This window comes from Apostichopus japonicus, chromosome 21 (assembly GCF_037975245.1).
Source record: "Apostichopus japonicus isolate 1M-3 chromosome 21, ASM3797524v1, whole genome shotgun sequence".
NCBI lineage: Eukaryota > Metazoa > Echinodermata > Holothuroidea > Aspidochirotida > Stichopodidae > Apostichopus > Apostichopus japonicus.
Window position 1 is genome coordinate 15796870 of NC_092581.1, and position 20131 is coordinate 15817000.

Here is a 20131-nt window from a genome sequence, read left to right on the forward strand (position 1 = left end):
AAACTACAGTGATCTGGACTCGGCCAAAAATGGTAATTCAACCCCCACCCTCCCCCACAGGACAAACAGTCACAATTAAGGTTTGATGATTTTAGCCCACTTTTGGATACAACCTAGCTTGCATGGGTATAGAGCCCACTATATACAGTGTATCAGATTTGAGTAACATCTACATGTCCAGTGGGCCCCCCCCTACCAAGTGGAGTCTACTGATCATTTGGGCCTTGGGACACCGCCTGATTGATGGGCTGATCTTTCTTCCCTGCAAGAAAATGTTAAATATATACTGGATAATATATGTAGTGTTAAGTAGTGGATAATATACATAGTGTTAAGTAGAACTTGATAATATACATAGTGTTAAGTAGTACTGGATAATATACATAGTGTTAAGTACTGGATAGTATACATCAAGTACAATGTGATACATACACAGAATCTTGTGTTAGTTAATACTCCATTTTGCATGTCCATTTCGGGCACATTTTCAATCTTCTGGTCAAAATTTATTATTTAACCAATGCAGTTCATAAGCGTGACAGTACCACTAATTGCAATGAAGTTTCAATTGCTTGTAATGAGCAACAATGGCCAAAGAGCCTTGTGGCATGGAAAATCATAAAAAAAACACTGTACATATACTTTGGGAAACATTAATACAGGCAAATAGGACCTACTCGTGATAAAATAATGTTTCAACATACAGTAACACTGAGATGGACAATTATGAAGATGTAGAACGTTCTTTAACATGACCGCGTCATATGAAATTAATTAATTAAATAACACTTCACAGGAGTGCATCATGGGTACATGATCCTTGGGTGTTGTGACATGTAGACATGCCCACTGCTGATGTACACAATACTTACCTTTGTGTAATGCCACTCTACCCACTCAAATTTGTTAATGGGGCCTGCAGCAGGACATGGTGATATTATGCACTTCTCCAAGTTCGAGACACAGCATATATATATTCAAGGTAAGTCCCATGTGTAGGATAGCTAATTATTTGAACCATCTTTTACAACCAGGCTACAATTCTTGACAGGTACTGTACTTGTGTGTGCAGTGGTTGTAGATGACGTACAGGGCAGATAGAGTATGACACAAGTTAAAACTTTCACCAGTGCTACAGAACTACAAAATGTTCAATCTCCCTTCAATAATCCCCCCTCCTTAGCAACATCCTAATTAACACAGCTCATAAGGATTAAGATTATTTAACCTTTCAACTACTACTATAAAGAATACATGCACGCAAATTATATCACTTAAAACCATAGCTGCTAGCTAGCCTCTGTATAAATTTCCTGTCGATTGAATCCTGAGATGAAAAGGCCTTGGATTTTTTCCACCTGCTCAGAGTGGGTATAATTTTGGCATTCTCTGAAAAGGTCATCATTTATAAGATGGTTTGAACATCATTATGCTCCAAAACGGAACACAGAGTTATCAATTATGCGCTTTTTACTACATAGCTAACAAGTATTTACTTTACGAGTGGAGAGAATATTAACACTGTGGGCTTCGTACCTTCAAATAACCGTTCAATCGATCTTCTTTCGCGATAAAACTGATCGATATACAGTAAATTATCTGAAATCTACCATTCAATGGATAATAGTCCAGACTCCCATCTGGCGGGAAAATGTTTTACGACTGATGAAATGAGGAACAAACAGTATTTAGATCTAAGAGCAAATCCTGGTGAACTTTGCATTATAAGATTTCTTGTTGTTGTGGTTGTTTTCAGTGATATACTGTATTGGTAGATGAAGTTGGCACATTCTATAGTCAAAGGTGGACGTGAAGCAAACAGGTGTGATATCATATAGTATGTGCATTGACAACAACATCCTTGTTTTTGTGGGTTTTCTTTTGTTTTGTTTTTTCTTGGAAGGAGGGGAGGGGGGGTAAGTGTGTTATTTATCACTCTCTTATTACGACCTTGAACTGTGGGAAGGTTTCCAACTTTGACTTTATACAGGGAGTGTGAAGTTAACAAAAACCAAATGATCATATACAGTGTCTGATATATTCATATTCATGATGCATCCAATTTTGAAGTGGCAAATTTAACACTACATTTACAGAAAAAACACTTTGTCAACAATTTCCACATTTTTTACAGTGAAGTACAATTAGTCCTATCGCATTCCTGTACCACTCTGCTTACTTGTGTATTGATAGTGTTCATTAAAAGCATAAAGAATTTTACTAGAAATATTGTATTGTGATCCACTCCTCACAGTAGAGTTGAACAGTTCAGGACACGTCGGTCCGGGATCTATTTTGCCGTGAACAATTCGTCCACATGATAATTTTGTTAAAATTAACAAAATCGATCATGGAAATTTGTAAATTATTTTTCCCCTATCTGTAAAAAGGACACTCATGGAGTACTCATTGACACATCATTGTGAGAAAGGGGAAAGCTTATGATAGCCAGGCATATTTTATAGAAAATACACACGAAGCTTGCTACCATCGGTAATTACTATAGACACTAGTGTACAGTCAGTACATACTGTACATAGCTGCGGTCAGTACCCACAGAACAGTATACAAACGATACAGTGATGGACACCTCAGGTCCAGCTAAAGATAACAATTAAGGTATCACGTTTCATTACTGTCTTCATTTTGTAGCGATACAAACAAAACGTCACTTGCAAGCAACAGAAAGTTAACTTTTTCAGATGGCCGCACACGGTTTGGGGCGAGTCTTCAATGCCTTTAAAGAAATACATATATGTTTTCAGGGTAGACTTGTAATTCTGTTGGTTTGAGCTTGATACAGTACATGACACAAATGCTACATAAAAGTATGCTGTATTGGCCCCAAATATGCTACTGTAGATATTCAAATATGGTCACACTTGGTCAACATTCTTAAACTGTTTTTATTACAACCCTACGAGAAGATTTTCCTCCCTGGGACATTCAGTCATCTGGTGTGTTCCTTGAAAATGTCTGAGAACAATTTGGAGAGTAAAGACCTCCAGGAAAGTACTTTTTGAAAACTTCTAGAAATTATAGCGTGCATATATATATATATATATATATATATATATATATATAGATGACACAGCAGAATTCCTCATTGTATCATTACATGATCTTTCAGATCAAAATTGTGTTTGCAATACCAAGAGATTTGATTTGTAGTAATTACTGAAATGTCACGTTTTCAAACAGTTCGGAGTTTCCTGGCGGTGGCTCCGAATAATACTAAGAGTAAACTGAACCCGATACGATTCGCATAAAGATGTTCTTAAAACGAAAACTTACAAAGAATTGAGCGTGGTCGATTGAAGTGCAACGTCTACAAACTCCAGACTCCACCTCCCCGTTCTCGACGACTTCTTCTTCTCGTCCATGCTACTTTCGACTTGCTTCAAGTTGCTGCACTAATACTGTAGCTCTGTCACTGTATTGCATGATATTCCATGAAATTGTATGGTAATTATGCTAATAAGGAATCTCACCTATTACTGCATCTCTCTCTCTCTCTCTATACTGATTGTCGGATTACCTTTACTGCATAACTTCATGCGACGTCTCTGTTCTTCAAACGGATAAATGAAAACGATGTCTGGCGCTTTTTAAAAACACAGATCTACCATGATGATGTTTAATTTATTAAGTGAAAATCTCTTCCCTGAGTCATATATTGCTTTATTCCATGTATCATCGCTGAGCAATTGCTTCAACGTCCCATGGTAACTGATTATATATTACCATGGCAACTTGGTATAGTTATTAAGTACTTTATGTATACTCCCTTACTGTCGATGGAAGGAACACTGATAACATTTTGTCACGGCTGTATTTAGTTTGCGATAAATGTTCCAGACTCGAGAAGAATGCCGTATCCGGGAACTTTGATCCGAAATTAACAGCATTCGTTACAACAAATTGGCTGTTTGTGGAAAAAGGGGAATAACTCGATCAAGTCAAGAGAGTAGCACTTTCTACTTGACTCTAAAATAATAAAAATCAGGGGTGAAGGTAGGTTACACAACCAGGATGAACTACTAGTACTATAAAATGATATGTACAACACAATAGAGGAACAGACCTTTAATATACTAATAACAGCAAATATAAAGATGTAATGTACTGCAGCATATGGTAGTACTGTTACTGTACAGATATCAACAAACTGACACGGAACAATTTCCACGGTCTGTACGTTGAATCATTTTACCCGAGAAAACCTTTCTCAACATTTTCTTTCTTACAATAAACATGACAGAGCTGTATATATATAAATGCCTAGGAAGCTTCCTGAATTTGGTGATGGGACTATGTATCATGTTCAAGACTATCAATATAAAAATGTCGCTATATAATATCAAAAATATTGCTCCAGATGGTAAAAAGTAAAAAAAATCCGATACAGTTTTTCCAAGAAGATCCAGATGAATTTTCACAATCGGTATCAGACACACAGACATTCACTCAGTGTTGATTCCAATGCCCACCTACTGTACAAGTAGTAATACACTTTATCACATGGAATAGTTTATCTGGTATATACAGTATATGTATACCTTTAGTAAACAGAATTGTAAAAATTACTACACAAGTGCAAAGTTCAATAATAGGCTTTGTAACAATGAACCTTGGATATCTTTTCTTTCTTTATTATGAAAATGATGAAATGATTAAATTCCAGAAAACTGCACAGAAGGTAAACAAAATTGAACCACTAAATTATTTCCCTGCACTTCAACAGTACTGCCATACACACGTCCTCCAAATTCATGCAAAAAGCGCTCGAGGTGAGTACAGTAGTTGCCTCTTGCCAAGAAAAATGCTATCTATCAGGGGTCAAAAATTGGTTTTGAAGAAAACAGGAAATGAAATGTGAAAACAGAGTAGCCAAAAGTGAAGACAGAGATTTGAAGACAAAAAGGAGAACTTTGCATATATGTGTAGTCAACAACGGGACTGAAGGTCAAAGGTCGTCACTATCCGCTCCAAATTTTTTAACTGCTGATCTAGATGATTTAATTTTGCAAGAGTTACAGTAAGTGTAGGTTCTAGATGATTTCCAAGAATGTTTATTCGTCAAAATTGGAACAAAGAGGTACAAAAACCACTTCCATCAAGGATCCTACCAAGGAACACTTTCACACCCTCAAGAATCAATACGAAGAAATCGTGACAATGCCAGTGTTCTACTAAACAATAACCAGTTTAAAGTTACAAGCTCATAAAATAGGTACTGGTTAATAAGCTACATAGATGGGAAAGCACAGCAGCATATCAAATCAAGACAGGTATGAGAGGAGAGACAGTGAATAATGTATTCCAATTACAAAAAGTTTGCAAAGTACATGGAAAAATGGGAAAAAATAAAGTTAAGACTAAACAATATGTCACTATCACTCACTGCACTGACATTGATTTGTGCTGCATGGGCCACTGAAAGTCAACTTCCGGAAACATGTTTTTAAATTTTTTTTTTAATTCTCTCTTCACAAAACACGACCCCGGTGAAATGAAAGGAAAACCACCTTGACTGCATCAATACATTTAGATGTTACCATGAATGCAGAAGAACATTAAATTATATCACTGCATGGGAACTGGCGACAAACAATTTAAACTCAGTGATCACACACTTGCGAACTGAAAGTCCATTTCTGAAGAGATGTCATTCAATGATTTTAAGCCAAGTATTGCTTGCTCTTTTCCTCGTCTAAAAGCAAAATAAAATAACTTGATTTTGTTCCAAGTCCCTGCTAAATTTTGATCCCAGTTCTAAATGAAGGTACCATAAATATGATGCTAATAACACACATTATAAGACAATGGAAAGTTCTAATTCTTCAGGCACCAAGCAACATGTCCACCAGAGTGAGAGAGAGAAAAACAGAATGGAAAGTCTTATGTAATTCACAGTAACTGAAATACCTAACCGAATGATAAATAAGTGCAAATTCGGAAAACTAAGGACTGGAAGGATATCCTTATTGTTCCAAAATGTTTACAATTTGGGTCAACGAGCTGAAGATGACGATCCACCATGTGCAGCAAATACTATTAGTTAAACCATGTAACTGTTTTACATTTCGTAAGGGGACACAACACTGGATTTCTTACCAGTATATTGCATATAAATGAAGCCTAGTCTTGACATATTAGCTGGGAAAAGACACCACAAGCCCAACGTGTTTACATTTGTTGATCAAAAGCTTATTAACGAAGACGCAATGAGGTCAACATGTACAGTGTGGTGTTTGCTAACCGCCTTGTAATTGTGGCTGTTTTAATTTCTTAAAATAGACTTTAACTACCAATAAAATACTGTAAGTAGCTCCATAAAATCTATTGACCTATGAAAACCAATCCATCAATGGCTTACTAAAGTGTTGTTATGTGCATGACACATTAATAATCCAGACCTATAATGCTGCATTTTGCTAGATGGTTGTAACGAAGGATGATTTTTGGGCACAAAACTTTTTTTCTTTTTTTTTCGATATTTCGTAGACTGTCAAAAAAATTGCTATCAGTCTGGATTACAAATTTCTAGATGACTTACAAATTATTGAGATATAACAATTAAAGTGGCTGAACTACTAAGTCTAACACAAAGGTCATTAGGTCAGTTCCTCAGATTCAATTCTTTAGGAAAATGTGCGACTATTAATGCCTATGTTCCTTCCTGGTGGGTTAATTTTGGTGGAGAAAAGGTATCAGATTTAAGGATACTAAAAATTGCTAAAAAATTACTACAGGGCATAGTAAAGAATGCTTAAAGAAAAATACCTAAAAGCATATTAAAAATTTGCAAACGTTTCCAAAAGTAAGTTTCCTGGAGTTTATGATTCTGTTACATTTTCACAAACATTCAGGCATTCTAAGATATATAGAAAATTAAATGTCTCACTGTGCATGGCAACTTTTCTAGTGGCAGTTAAAAATGCTTCTTGAAATTTGATCATTTGGGTACAAACATTGACTTCCACAATATATATGGCACTAGTTAAGTGTATATAATCCTTGTAAATAAATCCTTAATTTATTGCATACTTGCAAAGGATCATGAACTGAGAAAACAACATTGCTACTACTGCTTAACAGCTGCTTAGATAGTTTGAGCAGTTGCTAACATATAGCTTACTGTTTAATAAACATGGCAAAAACAACTTGGTAGAATTCCAGTTGCCACAGGCGGCTCACAAATGATCAATTCAAACGATGGATATTTCTTCTGCTTGATCCAACACACAGAATAAACAGCAAACACATGGGTACTAATAACATAACCTGAGCTACAGGTGCAACCTTCCTCGCATAACACTGCACAAGTGTTAAAACAGATTACTGACAAATCTTTGTAAATAGTACACAACTGTTGCCGCAGCAAACTCTAAGAATAATGAACTATCCAAGCTCTGTCCATTTGTAATCTAGATATATGTATCGCAGGTCTCTCTCTCTCTTATAATAATAAAAAAAAAAATCAATTTCTGTACAATGAGAAGATTTAAGCGACTCTGTCTGGTAACCAGGAGCTTAATTATCTGCGAGACACATTCAAGTCACCTCCAATGCAATAATTGATCACATGTTGCAAAGTCACGAACTGATTGTTGAACAGTACTATAGTGGGTTTAGACTATATATATATAGCTTTCTATTGTACTGCAGTGGATATAGAGTCAAGGCCCTGTTACCACTCACCTAAAGACCATGTGCACTGAACCGAATCGACCAGTCCTTTTTTTCTTTCAGGATAAACTGTACTTCACACAGTAAGGAATAGGCAATCCCCTATAGATAGATATTGTTATATACCTGTACTTGTCCAGTACACCCACCAGCATAATGAATATTCATGAAGCTACTTTACAATGTTTGAGGATCTTCTACAAGGTACTCCAAAGCAGTGAACAAGATCTGTAACAAACATCAATCAATTCCTTTTCAGTGGCGAGTGTTTTTGTCACAGACCACTGCACTATAAAACAATTTACACTGTACTTTATAGCAATATGCTGTACAGTGAAAATTTGTAATGGGGCATTCCCTTCTTAAGTTGTCCCTATGGTAGCTGAGCACTGTGATACATCCAATGCACCTTGCTAGTATGACCTATTTTAAGCAGAAACAGAAAATAATGAGATCTATGGAAGCATTAAGACACCAACGAAAAGTTTATTTGAATGTGTCTGTTTACAATCACTTTAGAGGGACTGATGTTTACATTTTAGCAGGGTCTTCCTCTGAGGAGAATTGAAACCATAACAGAATAGGGACGCTTTTAAAATAACCAGATGGAGTGACAACCAGAGGAAAACCCCCTCACAGCAGTTACTTGCTTTTAAATACATTACATATGCTGCACAAGAGTAGTTTGCAAGCTAAACCCTGGCTGAAGTTCGCATTGCAGATGGAGAGCAGTATAAATCTAAACTGAGTCAGTGCTTGCATGTGTTTGATGACAGGGAATTTGAACATAATTCCACAACGATGAAAGAAAGACAGAGAGGCATTGTTTGTTGTTGGTAATTTATTTTGCATGTTATCTCTAACAACAAAAGAGCTGAATTTGCATTTGTAATAGCTAACCTGATGAGATCCATTTGGTATTTTGACATTTGGGCCTCTACTGACCCCATATTACCTTTGACCTCAACACATAATAAAAGGGGTTCTTGTATTCACTATAAGAAAGACACATGGCAAATACAAGCTATGTGAGATAACCTATCAGATTCGGATATCGTGTTTACAAGGTTTGTGCTGATAAGGCTTTACAGAGTGTGACCTCTGATGACACCAAATTACTTTTGACCGCCACCAAGAACATTAGGGTTGTTGCACTCATTATAGGGAAGCCACATGTAAAATATTAGAGCCAATCTGGAGATATCCAGATATATATTGTTCACACAAAGACCCTCATACAAGAAAAAAATTTGCGGCAGGCTTTGCAGACTAATTGGTAAAAAGAGGACGCAGGTCGATTACGTAATCTCAAGAAACTTTCCCATGATAGCGTGCTATAGTTGGGGTCTATACAGCAGACCTGTAAAGCTGCATTGCATTCCGTTACACTGTACACAAACCTATGCTCTACTGTATTACAACAAGTCTATAGAATCCCTACGGCAACATGATTAAACCAATAGGACATCATTGGAATTCCTTCCTTCTGCTCGACAAACGTGTAATGGGATCTAAATTTCCCTAGCATATGAGAGGTGCTGTTAAATAGCACTGTATTTCAGTCGTAACAGGAAAAATACTGGTTTAACGATATAACACAGACTTCTTGTACATGATCATGAATCTAACAGCCACATTCTGCATTACAATACAAACAATATTTCGATAGGTTTCTCTACAATCACCTTATTTAGATGCGGGCACTTCTCTTTCATAAGAATTGACCCTTTTGCAAAGAATGAGAAAACGTCAAGTTTGTTTGTCGACATGAAGCACGAAGGACACCACTTGTTTCGTACGCACCCACTGACCCACACATTTTTCAGGTCCGTACACTTGAATCTGTACAACTCAGCCAGTCTGTACAGTAACCAGCATTCCCTTCACTATATGCACACACTGACTGATAGATAAATTTACTTAGACTACTAGGTGACTATTACTAGCCTATACTAGCCTTGTATACTGTAGTATGTTTTAAATTATAGTCTCAGACTGTTCAGGACATGTCAATTCATCTCTCAAGATCTGATGGACAGAAAATCAATCAAGCCAATCTGTAGCCAACCGGTGATCAACACCACAAGCATGTTTTCAGGGTTTTTGTTCATCTAGTATTTATTAACGACCACATTTAATACAAACTTACCGATATATAGCTGTACCTGTAGGGGATAACGTTCATTTAAATAATGCGAAACAGATCTCATGTCGGACAGAAAGGCTAGTGTTGTCGTCGTGTATGAGGAAATGATATATTACGGTTAATGCATGATATTAAAAATATCGAAAATTTATAGTTTTATTGATTTAAAAGACCAGCGTCACACACCATATATTCCTTTCAATTTTTTTAGTTCTTTTTATACCAATTGCTCTTCCTAATTTTAGAGGGGAAAAAAAAAAACCTGATCAAGTTTACTGTACCATGGATATGGTAGAAGAGTATTTGATAGACAACCCACCCCGCTGCACTCTCTCCCTCCTCCCACCCTCCCCACCCACTTCAAAAGGTAAATAAAAAATATCATTCAGTACAAAAAGATATCATTTTTCTAAAATGAGGTCAACTTTTTCAAGTTTCTTTGGATATTTTCACAGAAAATGTAAACAGTGCTGAGACTAGAAACAATGTAATACTGTACTTGAGAAGTTAATTTCAGTGAAGACTGAATTTTGCCTTGCTTTGAATATTCAGGCTAATTCAGCCTTGCACTTTTTTTAGTTAATACATACTGGTATCTGAAACTCAATATTTCTTTCCCTATTCCCATTCTCCACACCCCCCTCCCCAACCCCCCCCCAACAACAACAGTAATCATAATAATAATTAATGTCTTCTTAGTTGTTTGGGAAAGTTGTTGACCATATATACACATGGTTTGTCATTGACCAAACGCTTAGAGATACTTTAAAAAAACTCAAGGCCATTACATCGACTACTGCAGCAATCTAGTCATGATAACATTGACATACATACATTTAAACACTTTCTACATACCTGTGTGACATTGTGTCTTGCGGCAAAGTAACGGTCCTCATTTATATTAACAAGCAAATTCCAAGCAACGGTTACAGTATCTTCCGGATGATAAAGTAAAGATACATGAATAGTATGGCCTTACAGTTTGATACTTTGTCTTTTCACTGACTCACTGGAGATCCCTTCATAGATCTAAACTGATCAGAAATGAAGACTGCCAGAGTCCAAGTTTTTCTTGTTTTCTTGAAGTTTATTAATCAATTGTCTTCTTTCTCAAAAACATGGGAGCACATGTAGTTCAAACTTTCACAGCTGGTAAGAGTGCTGAGGCTACGAGGAGACAGGTCAGCAAGGACACCAAGTAAAATAACCCATTAGTTATATAATCCATCGATCGATCAATCAATTAATCAATCAACTCACCGGTTAATCAATCAATACAGTGCTAGTTGTTTGATACAAGGCAAGGCAGCTTATATTATCAATCACTGCTATTAAATACTTCCATGTTGTACTTTACTAGCAGCAAGTAGTTTGGGAAGTTTCTGCTTGACCTCAGTTTCTGCTTGACCCAGTCTCTGCTTGACCGTTGAATAAAATCCACAAACATGTATCGGTCATTTCTCCTACAAAACTTATGATATACAGTATGTTTGCCACAAAGTTGCTTTTCACATCAATTCCATTTCAGCTGGTCTTTCCAGTTGGCATCACAAGGTCACCTGACATTTGCTGGTTTTGTTTTTTTTCCCCTCAAAGCTCACAAAAGTTCAAACGGTGAACTGAGTATTGTTTTCATTCAATAAAGGGTGTCATCTCTCCATTTCTGGTTTAAGAAGTTGATGATTTATCCAAGAGTTTATTATTGCTATTAGTAATGTCAGGTCACATGCCAGTGACAGTGTGCTGAGATTTGAACTGACAATTGCCAACTTTACTGGCAACAACATGAAAACATGAAACATTTTATCAAAGATTTGATCATCAAACGAAACTAATGCAGCAGGCACAGCCAAATGAAGTAGTCTGATCAATACATACACTGGTATGTACACCTACACACAATTTGCAAAACTGTTGCAGACAGAATTCACAATAAACCTTAACCAGGAAAGATTTGTTTCTGATAAAAGAAAGTGATTATAAGGTCATGTTGGTCCATTTAACCATTTAACTGTAGTAGTGGAAATTGCTGTATATACAGTATATATATATGCATACATACTTTACCAACATATTGTACACTGTCATTTGGATAAAGTCTACCATAGGTGACAAAAATGGAAAACAGCTGCAGAGGTTTACACTGAAACTAGAAATGATACTGGTTGGATCTGAAAAACAAATTTTCCTCCAAAAACAGAAAGAAAAGAAGTATAGAACTTCATCAGTCACCTGTGCATTAAAAGTCACAGTAAATATAAACTGCTATATTCAGGTATCCAAACACTATATGTAAGGGATGTTTACATCACACAAGATCTGAGAAATCCCAGGTCACTATTAAAACAAAGAATGAAAATTCATCTTTGAGTATCAACAACACAAACTTTAACTTGTACACACTTTCATGAAAGAAAGAAAGAAACAAACAGAGATCAAAAATTTTCCAAATTTAACTGTCCATAAACTATAAACTGTAAACAAGGGCTTCATTTTTATTGCCTTTGAATTTTCCAAACAATTATCCAGCCAAACACAACGCAGAATCTGTCACCAAACATCCCGATTAGTGCAATTTTACTTCCAGTCCACGAAATGACAAATTGTGTAAAAGGTCGCCCAGCTCTCTGCATGACCTCACACACAGCAGTTCTATCTCTTCCTCTCTCAATCTTCCCCTGGAATATGAAAACTAAAAGAAAATTTCACAGGCCCTCCAGCTGAACATTCCGCTGAAATTCAGCGAAAAATTCTCCGAATCTTAACTAAGATGGGGAATTCTTGACAGTCCAAAAGTTCAAGTCCAGCTAGAGAAGCATACAGACTCTGTCGTACGAGAAAATGAGGCACAAATTTGTGAAATGTCAAACCATCTGTTGAGATAGACTGTACAGGCTGCCAACAGGTAGAACTAAAATCCTGCACAAGTTGTAGAATACAAATTGATATAAGCATACTGTACAAGCTTTCCCATGTAACGTAGACAGATATAGTACTGATTTCCCATTTAGTCTAGTTTTAACATTAAAGCAGAAGTCAGTGTTTTGAGCAAAATATCTTTGTTTAAATTTTTTTTTTTTTATGTCTTTTGTGTTAATTTAGTTTATTCATTCGTTATTATGTTTTATTTTCTTTCTGGGAGATATACAAGTAAGGTCATTTACCATTCCATGTCGAGTGTTAGCCCAGGGCCTTCCAATCGTAATGTCCCCGGTTCAAGTCACACCAAGATTAATGTATGTCGTCCAGTTACAGAGTTGTTAACAATTGACAATTCATAATCATGGACGTTAAATATGAATGTAAGAGACTGACTTCAGTCAGCTTGTGGCTTTGATAAGCCAATGAGGCTTCTTGGAGAAATCCCGATTGCAGGAGGATCTAAAATACATCCATGTCTCATTTTGTGATAAAAATAATACATGTATGTAAAACGCTTTCAATGCTTTATTATCAACCCATTACAACTGAACAAGCTCTCGACCGTGACATCCCTACAGTAAGTGGCATACTTTGCTTTTTCACTTTAATCTTCTGTTGTTTTTATTATAGCGAAGTAACTTTTAAACAGGCTAGGTTCTCCTCTGATATGTACACTATACACAGTATACAAAGCAGTGCCTAAGCTGTGTATCGCTCTGAACAATTATGAATTTTCAAAAATGCGAATAAATCTGTCGACATTCCTTTAAAGGTTAATTTCCAAAACCTGTTCTTAAGGTAACAGCTTTGTTTGAAGAGAGAAATTAGAACACACAGAACTGGCATAGTCAATGACATTTACTTAGAACACACCCTCGTTGCAAACAGACCATACTGCGAGAGAGGGATAGAGCAAATATGAAGCCAGGGAGTTTTGATGAAAATAAACTCTTTACAAACTGAGTTCAGCATACAACGAGCCAGGGTTAGGGTTTATATAAAAACTCTACAATATCGTTTCCCTATCCTTGAATAAATGCAATGAAGCAAACCAAATGTGTTTCAATTAATTTAAAACATCCTCTTCGATTGTAATTAACATGGAACCTTATGATGATTAAACAATCTGCATACAGTACACTCCCAGCATGGTCATGGGAATTGCCCAAATTGGCTCCCTACAGTATAAGCACCAGAATATATATATATTCACTTAGAGTAGGGAATATTTCATACCTATCCAAATATTATTTCGAGACAGCGTTGCAGTATACGAGTCAGTTCTTGACAGAGAAAATAAAACAGGGTGGGTTGCAAAATATTGACAAAAGTTTATCCTCCTTTAGGAAATTTATACAAAGATTACTAAATTATACATTATTTAAATAGGTAGGTTCTCATGTCGTTTTGGATTAAAAAAAAAAAAAAAAATCAAATTTCACATTAAATGATGCCTACAAAACAATTCCTACATATATCCAGGGTGTAATATTTGAACACGAATAAAAAATAAATCACTACACAAAGGCAAACATATGTACATGATTCAATTTCCAACAGAAAATGCACATTGTCTCTATTAAGAATATATGGTTGCTACACAAATGTCAACTGATAAGGGTCAGAACAGTATTGGCTCCAAATTTTATCAAGCTAAATAATTACACCCTTCCGTGCAATTTCCATCTATATTCATTATGTTTACTGAGTTATCTGTCGTTAAACATTTTGAGCTGAATAAACTTCGCCAGATTTATTAACGAGTCTGTAGATGCTACGAAATTTCAAACAAAATTTGCAAGCCTGCCCAACAGATCATGCGCCAATCAAATCTCTCTGTTCTGTTTACGACTGTTAGGCCTACGACTTCTTTCACTTTCATGGCTATCCTGTTAGGTCCCTTCTCTTGAATAGTATCTTTCTTTCAGTCTTGCCAATGTAGCTTTCGAAATTGTGTCATTTCCTTCCATTGCAAGGAGTAGACAGGTGTTTTCAGACGTTTCCTCCCGGAATTGGGTCAAAACGGTGGACAATACGAGTATATGGTTACATTTGTGTAATGTTTGCTGATATGGGCAGTCGCAGTGACTTTACGGTAAATCGTTCGCGCCATAGGAGCAACAGAAAATAAATTTCTTTTTTCGATTGCAACAGCTTTTCTCCATCAAACCCACCTGGTCAGTGTGCATTTTAATATAAGAAACATTGAATCTGCTTCGAATTTTTCTTTGTCGAAATACATCAGCAAACACGTATTGAGACTGTACTTTCTTACATAGGCTCCTATGATTCCTAGATGTATGTCCTAAAATACAGTCCTACTGTATATCCCAATCTGAATATTAAAGTAGACAACTTAATACAGATCTTTGTGTAGTGTGATAGAGTGGTCCCAGTAAAATGCTCTTTTGAAAGCTATAATGGATCATATAATCATTTGATTCATTTTCTAACTTTTCTATTAGATTTTTGGGGAAAACCTGGGTGACACTGATGACCTTAACTGTACGTCTAAATACAGCAATGATTGAACACTAAACATTTTACCTAGAACAGCAGAACTATGTACTATTTTAAGCCATGATGAAATCTGTACTGCACTGTACATACTGCAAGCATCTACAATAACTACCCTCACATGTGACAAGGTCTTGTGACAATTGCTAATGCAATACTTAAATTAAGATAATTTACAGATAGTCTGCTTTCAAGTGGTAGAAAATTTTTCATTACACTTAATAACTTAGTATAAACACCACCATATAGGCACTGAACAATACAAATGATTTGAATTACTTGTAAATGTACACTGATGATGTTGTCAGCTATACAGTAATAGCAACAGTGGTAGACTATAGGGAGGTGGGGTGGGGGGGATTAACTGGTAGACTAATGGGGGGTAGGATTAACTGGTAGACTATTGGGGGGGGTAGGATTAATTGCTGTCTGGCTAAATACTGTACTGTACTTCTGAATCATGTTAATTCTGCAGCATTTGGTCAATGATAAAATCATTCAAGTATTACACTAACTGGTAGACTAATGGGGGGTAGGATTAACTGGTAGACTAGTGGGGGGGGGTAGGATTAATTGCTGTCTGGCTAAATACTCTACTGTACTTCTGAATCATGTTTATACTGCAGCACTTGGTCAATGATAAAATCATACAAGTATTACACTAACTGGTAGACTATTGGGGGGTAGGATTAACTGGTAGACTATTGCGGGGGGGGGGGGGGGTAGGATTAATTGCTGTCTGGCTAAATACTCTACTGTACTTCTGAATCATGTTAATACTGCAGCACTTGGTCAATGATAAAATCATACAAGTATTACACTGACTGGTAGACTATTGGGGGGTAGGATTAACTGGTAGACTAGTGGGGGGGTAGGATTAATTGCTGTCTGGCTAAATACTGTGCTGTACTTCTGAATCCTGTTAATACTGCAGCACTTGGTCAATGATAAAATCATACAAGTATTACACTAACTGGTAGACTAATGGGGGGTAGGATTAACTGGTAGACTAGTGGGGGGGGTAGGATTAATTGCTGTCTGGCTAAATACTCTACTGTACTTCTGAATCATGTTTATACTGCAGCACTTGGTCAATGATAAAATCATACAAGTATTACACTAACTGGTAGACTATTGGGGGGTAGGATTAACTGGTAGACTATTGCGGGGGGGGGGTAGGATTAATTGCTGTCTGGCTAAATACTGTACTGTTGAATCATGTTAATACTGCAGCACTTAGTCAATGATAAAATCATACAAGTATTACAATAACTGGTAGACTAGTGCCCAGGGGGAAGGGTAGGATTAACTGGTAGACTATTGGGGGGTAGGATTAATTGCTGTCTGGCTAAATACTGTACTGTACTTTTGAATCCTGTTAATACTGCAGCACTTGGTCAATAGATAAAATCATGCAAGTATTACACTGAATTCAATCAGAAACACTCTGATTTTATCAGCGAAGTTAGATGTTGTCAGTTTTGACTCCAAATATGTTAGAAATTCTAATATAATGGTCTTTCATACTTGTCTAAAATTCAAGGAGTATGTAAATTTCATGACTGCAATACTGTATCATGCAATACTAAACCATTTTATCACCCAAGTTATCGTTGAGTGCCCTTTTTTAGTTTGATCTTTTGCCCTTAAAGTTTACTCATGTGAACCATTGGACAACCTCCCTCCCCCACCCCTCCCCCCCAAACCCATCTACCCCTAATTACACACCATCATAATTAGCATGTATCGATTCAAACCATGAAAAGCATCATCTTATTTTATAAAGTCAAATCCGATAGGTCTACAAGACTACAACAACACTTTCATAGCTGGATACATTGTTCAGAGTTCACAACAGGCCCAGCGTAGTAGACTACTGAAATAAAAGACTTAGTAGCAGGAGTTGCCATTGTCCTACTGTATGTAATTGATAGACTGGAGAGGTTAATTAAGACAGAATTGTTTGTTCTTGAAGCGGAGAAGAGTATGTAATTCCATGACAACGCAAATATCACACTCTAGTTTACAATCTGAGTCAAGTGAATCCGGTAAATAGTGATTTTGAGAATAAACCATTCAGGACCTGAGTACTGCACATAAATATATACATTGTAAAATTAAAGAGTAGGGTGGCATTTACAAAATTTCAAAAATGAAACCAATTGCATTTCCTTCCTCTTTAGTTCTTAAATAAACACTTTGTGAGACAACAAAACCACGGAAATAATAAACAAGTTTCCGGTATTGCAGATGATCACAGGATGTGTTTCTGATTATCAATACAGGATCCTGGATGAGGGCTAGTATTAAATAAAACTTCGCTCTTGAATGAATCTGGTATTTGACTTTTTTTTTATACTCAATGTCAACCCGAAGGCAACCGATTTCAATTCTCTATTCATTTAAAGAACAAGGAAAACAGGTAGGCGAGTTCCCCCCCCCCCCCAAAAAAAAAACGTTGGTCTCAAAATCAATATACTAGCTGTTCCATGAATTGTTAAATATTTTAAGGGGATCTGATATTTTGAGGCTCCAAGAGAATTTTTGCAACTGTAAGTGAATAGAAAGGACACCTACAACACAGGCAAAAAGGCATGCAGCTAGCTTATCATGCCATCTGTAGGATCACTTTTGAGGGGCAGCTCAGCATTTTTGGAACAAAACGAGGCTATGAACCTTTGAATATTCATCAGCTAATTTCCCGTAATTTACAAATTAACCTTCAATTCAAAACAAGACTGTAATTAATCAAAGCAAATCAAGACACCTGACTTGATTTTCCTTTTCGCCAAATGAACTTTAGTTAGTGAGCAATTGTTGATGCCTCTTCATTCTACTTCCTCCAAGAAATCTTTTCGTTGTAAGTTTTTATACATCAATGACCGCATACAAACTGAAATATGTGCGCACAGTTTATTTGTTATCTACGAACTATTTTTCTCTTTCTTCGTTTCATGAAAGTGAAAGTTCAAGGCGTTTAAACAATCGCTATGGGATGGTCATGGTGAGGAGATTTCCGAAACCTATCAAAGTCAAGCCACTTTGTTATTATTAAAAAGTCATGCTGTTTCTGCACTGTTATCTTTAGTCACAATATCCATGCGTAGTTAAACATGTCTGAGTTGAGAGTTTGATCAAACGTTTGGACGTTATGCTTCAACAACAGTAATACATCACATCTGTTGAGTCATTTCTAATATTGTTGAAAAGTCTCAAAATTAATGTTTTAATTAATGTTAAAATTAATGAGTTTCTTAAAAATTTAGAAATATTTGGGGTGTACATGTGATAAATATAGATAAGATCAGGATGACAAAGTGTTGAGAACTGAATGATTTCATTAATTATGAGCTCTAATAACCTTCTGTTTTTACCTCTATGGTTTGACCAACTGCAAAATCTGGAAACATGTCAGTGCAATTGGTTTGGTAAAATTAAAAGTGAATTTTTTTGACAGAAATCGGCTTTAATACTCAAGATGCCTTGGTATACTAAACTGTTTCCAATATCCTAGACTTGAAGTTGTGGGTGTTATGCTCTAAGTGAGAGTACTTAATCTTCCACTAGCACGTATATATACAAAGTAGCAGGGGCATGCATGGGATGTCCGGGGAGGGGGGGGGGAGAGGGGCCAATTTCTAAAATCCCATGACTGACTAAGTAAGGGACCGGAGTTGACTGAAGGACTTAAGGCAGCATTTCCCTGGGGTCTTTAACAAACCCGTTCCCTCCCACCCTCCCTGCCCCTGCCTAGATAGAAATTTAATAATGATCTGAAGGGTGCATTCTGAGGCATATACTGTAGACTAACAGTATTTATTGTACTGTACTCTTGATTTTTTTTGTGTGAGGTTGAAAAGGGTGTGTACAAAATGACTTCACTCCTGCAATTTATCCTACCTATTTAATAGCTCCTCAGATACCAGATTGGAAAATAAATTAGTACCCATTATTCTGTTACTTCTTTCTCCTAACATGCTGGTACGCATGGGTAGATTTGTACTCAAACTTGTATTAATTAGAGCATAGTTGCCTCAACTGTATACTTGCGTCATATTCATGCTTGGAGCATTTCCAATTTGATCTACTAGACAGGACTTAGATCATACTAAAGCAAGATTTGTATTAAAGTACTCAGAACTACATGTTACTGAACTAGTACAAGTACTCATGCTAGGGAGAATTCTACTTGTACTCATGGTGTCTTTCACTCGGGCACGTAGCCACGGGTTGGGGGGGTGGGTGCTAGATATGTACCTAACAGTTAAGATGTACAGTATAAAGCTAATGGATGTTCGGACTGCAAAATTGACACCACATTATTAAGTTCCATGTCGTAAATTTGCAGGTATTGTTGACAATAAGCATTCAACAGACAGTAATAGCTCGCTTCCATAATGGCCTCATGTTTCGAGTAAATTTGCATCAAATTACAGTTGATTCAGTACAGATGAGATGGTTTGCTTCAAATGATATCAGCAGAAATTATGTACAACTTGAATGTATGTATGTATGTATTTTAGATCCTTAGATTAGATTTTAGATTAGGAACTCGCGAAGAAGCCATCATTGGCTTATCAAAGCTGCAAGCTGACCTAAGTCAGTCTCTTTGATTCAAATTTAACGTCCATGATTATGTATTGTCAACAACTCTGTAACTGGACGACATACATTAATTTTGGACTGACTCGAACTCGGGACCTTATGATTGAAAGGCCCCGGCGTTAACCACTGAGCTAACACTCTAACTTGCTTTGACTGTTCCTTTCAAATGACCAATGTAACTTAATATTTTGTATTATTCAACATTAAATTAAAAAATATATATATATACTGTCCAATAAATTCAAGTTT

General features: G+C 36.4%; 1 protein-coding gene across 6 annotated transcripts in view; it reads right to left on the reverse strand.

The window, feature by feature from the left end:
* The window catches only part of LOC139963165 (protein DOP1A-like), a 65222-nt gene that overhangs the window by 39274 nt on the left and 5817 nt on the right, over nucleotides 1-20131 (reverse strand). Inside the window, exons 1-2 of one of the 6 annotated variants that reach the window (XM_071963710.1) lie at nucleotides 7142-7473; nucleotides 3295-3925 (exon numbers count right to left, since the gene is read on the reverse strand). The exons of 1 other annotated variant lie outside the window; for it this stretch is intronic. In XM_071963710.1, the coding sequence (XP_071819811.1) occupies nucleotides 3295-3383 (89 nt within the window). In that variant the 5' untranslated portion in view covers nucleotides 3384-3925; nucleotides 7142-7473. Of the gene's footprint in view, nucleotides 1-3294; nucleotides 6866-6907; nucleotides 7474-7704; nucleotides 7731-10693; nucleotides 11871-20131 lie in introns of those variants that run through there. 4 more of the 6 variants (XM_071963711.1, XM_071963712.1, XM_071963713.1 and 1 more) reach the window with 4 other exon arrangements.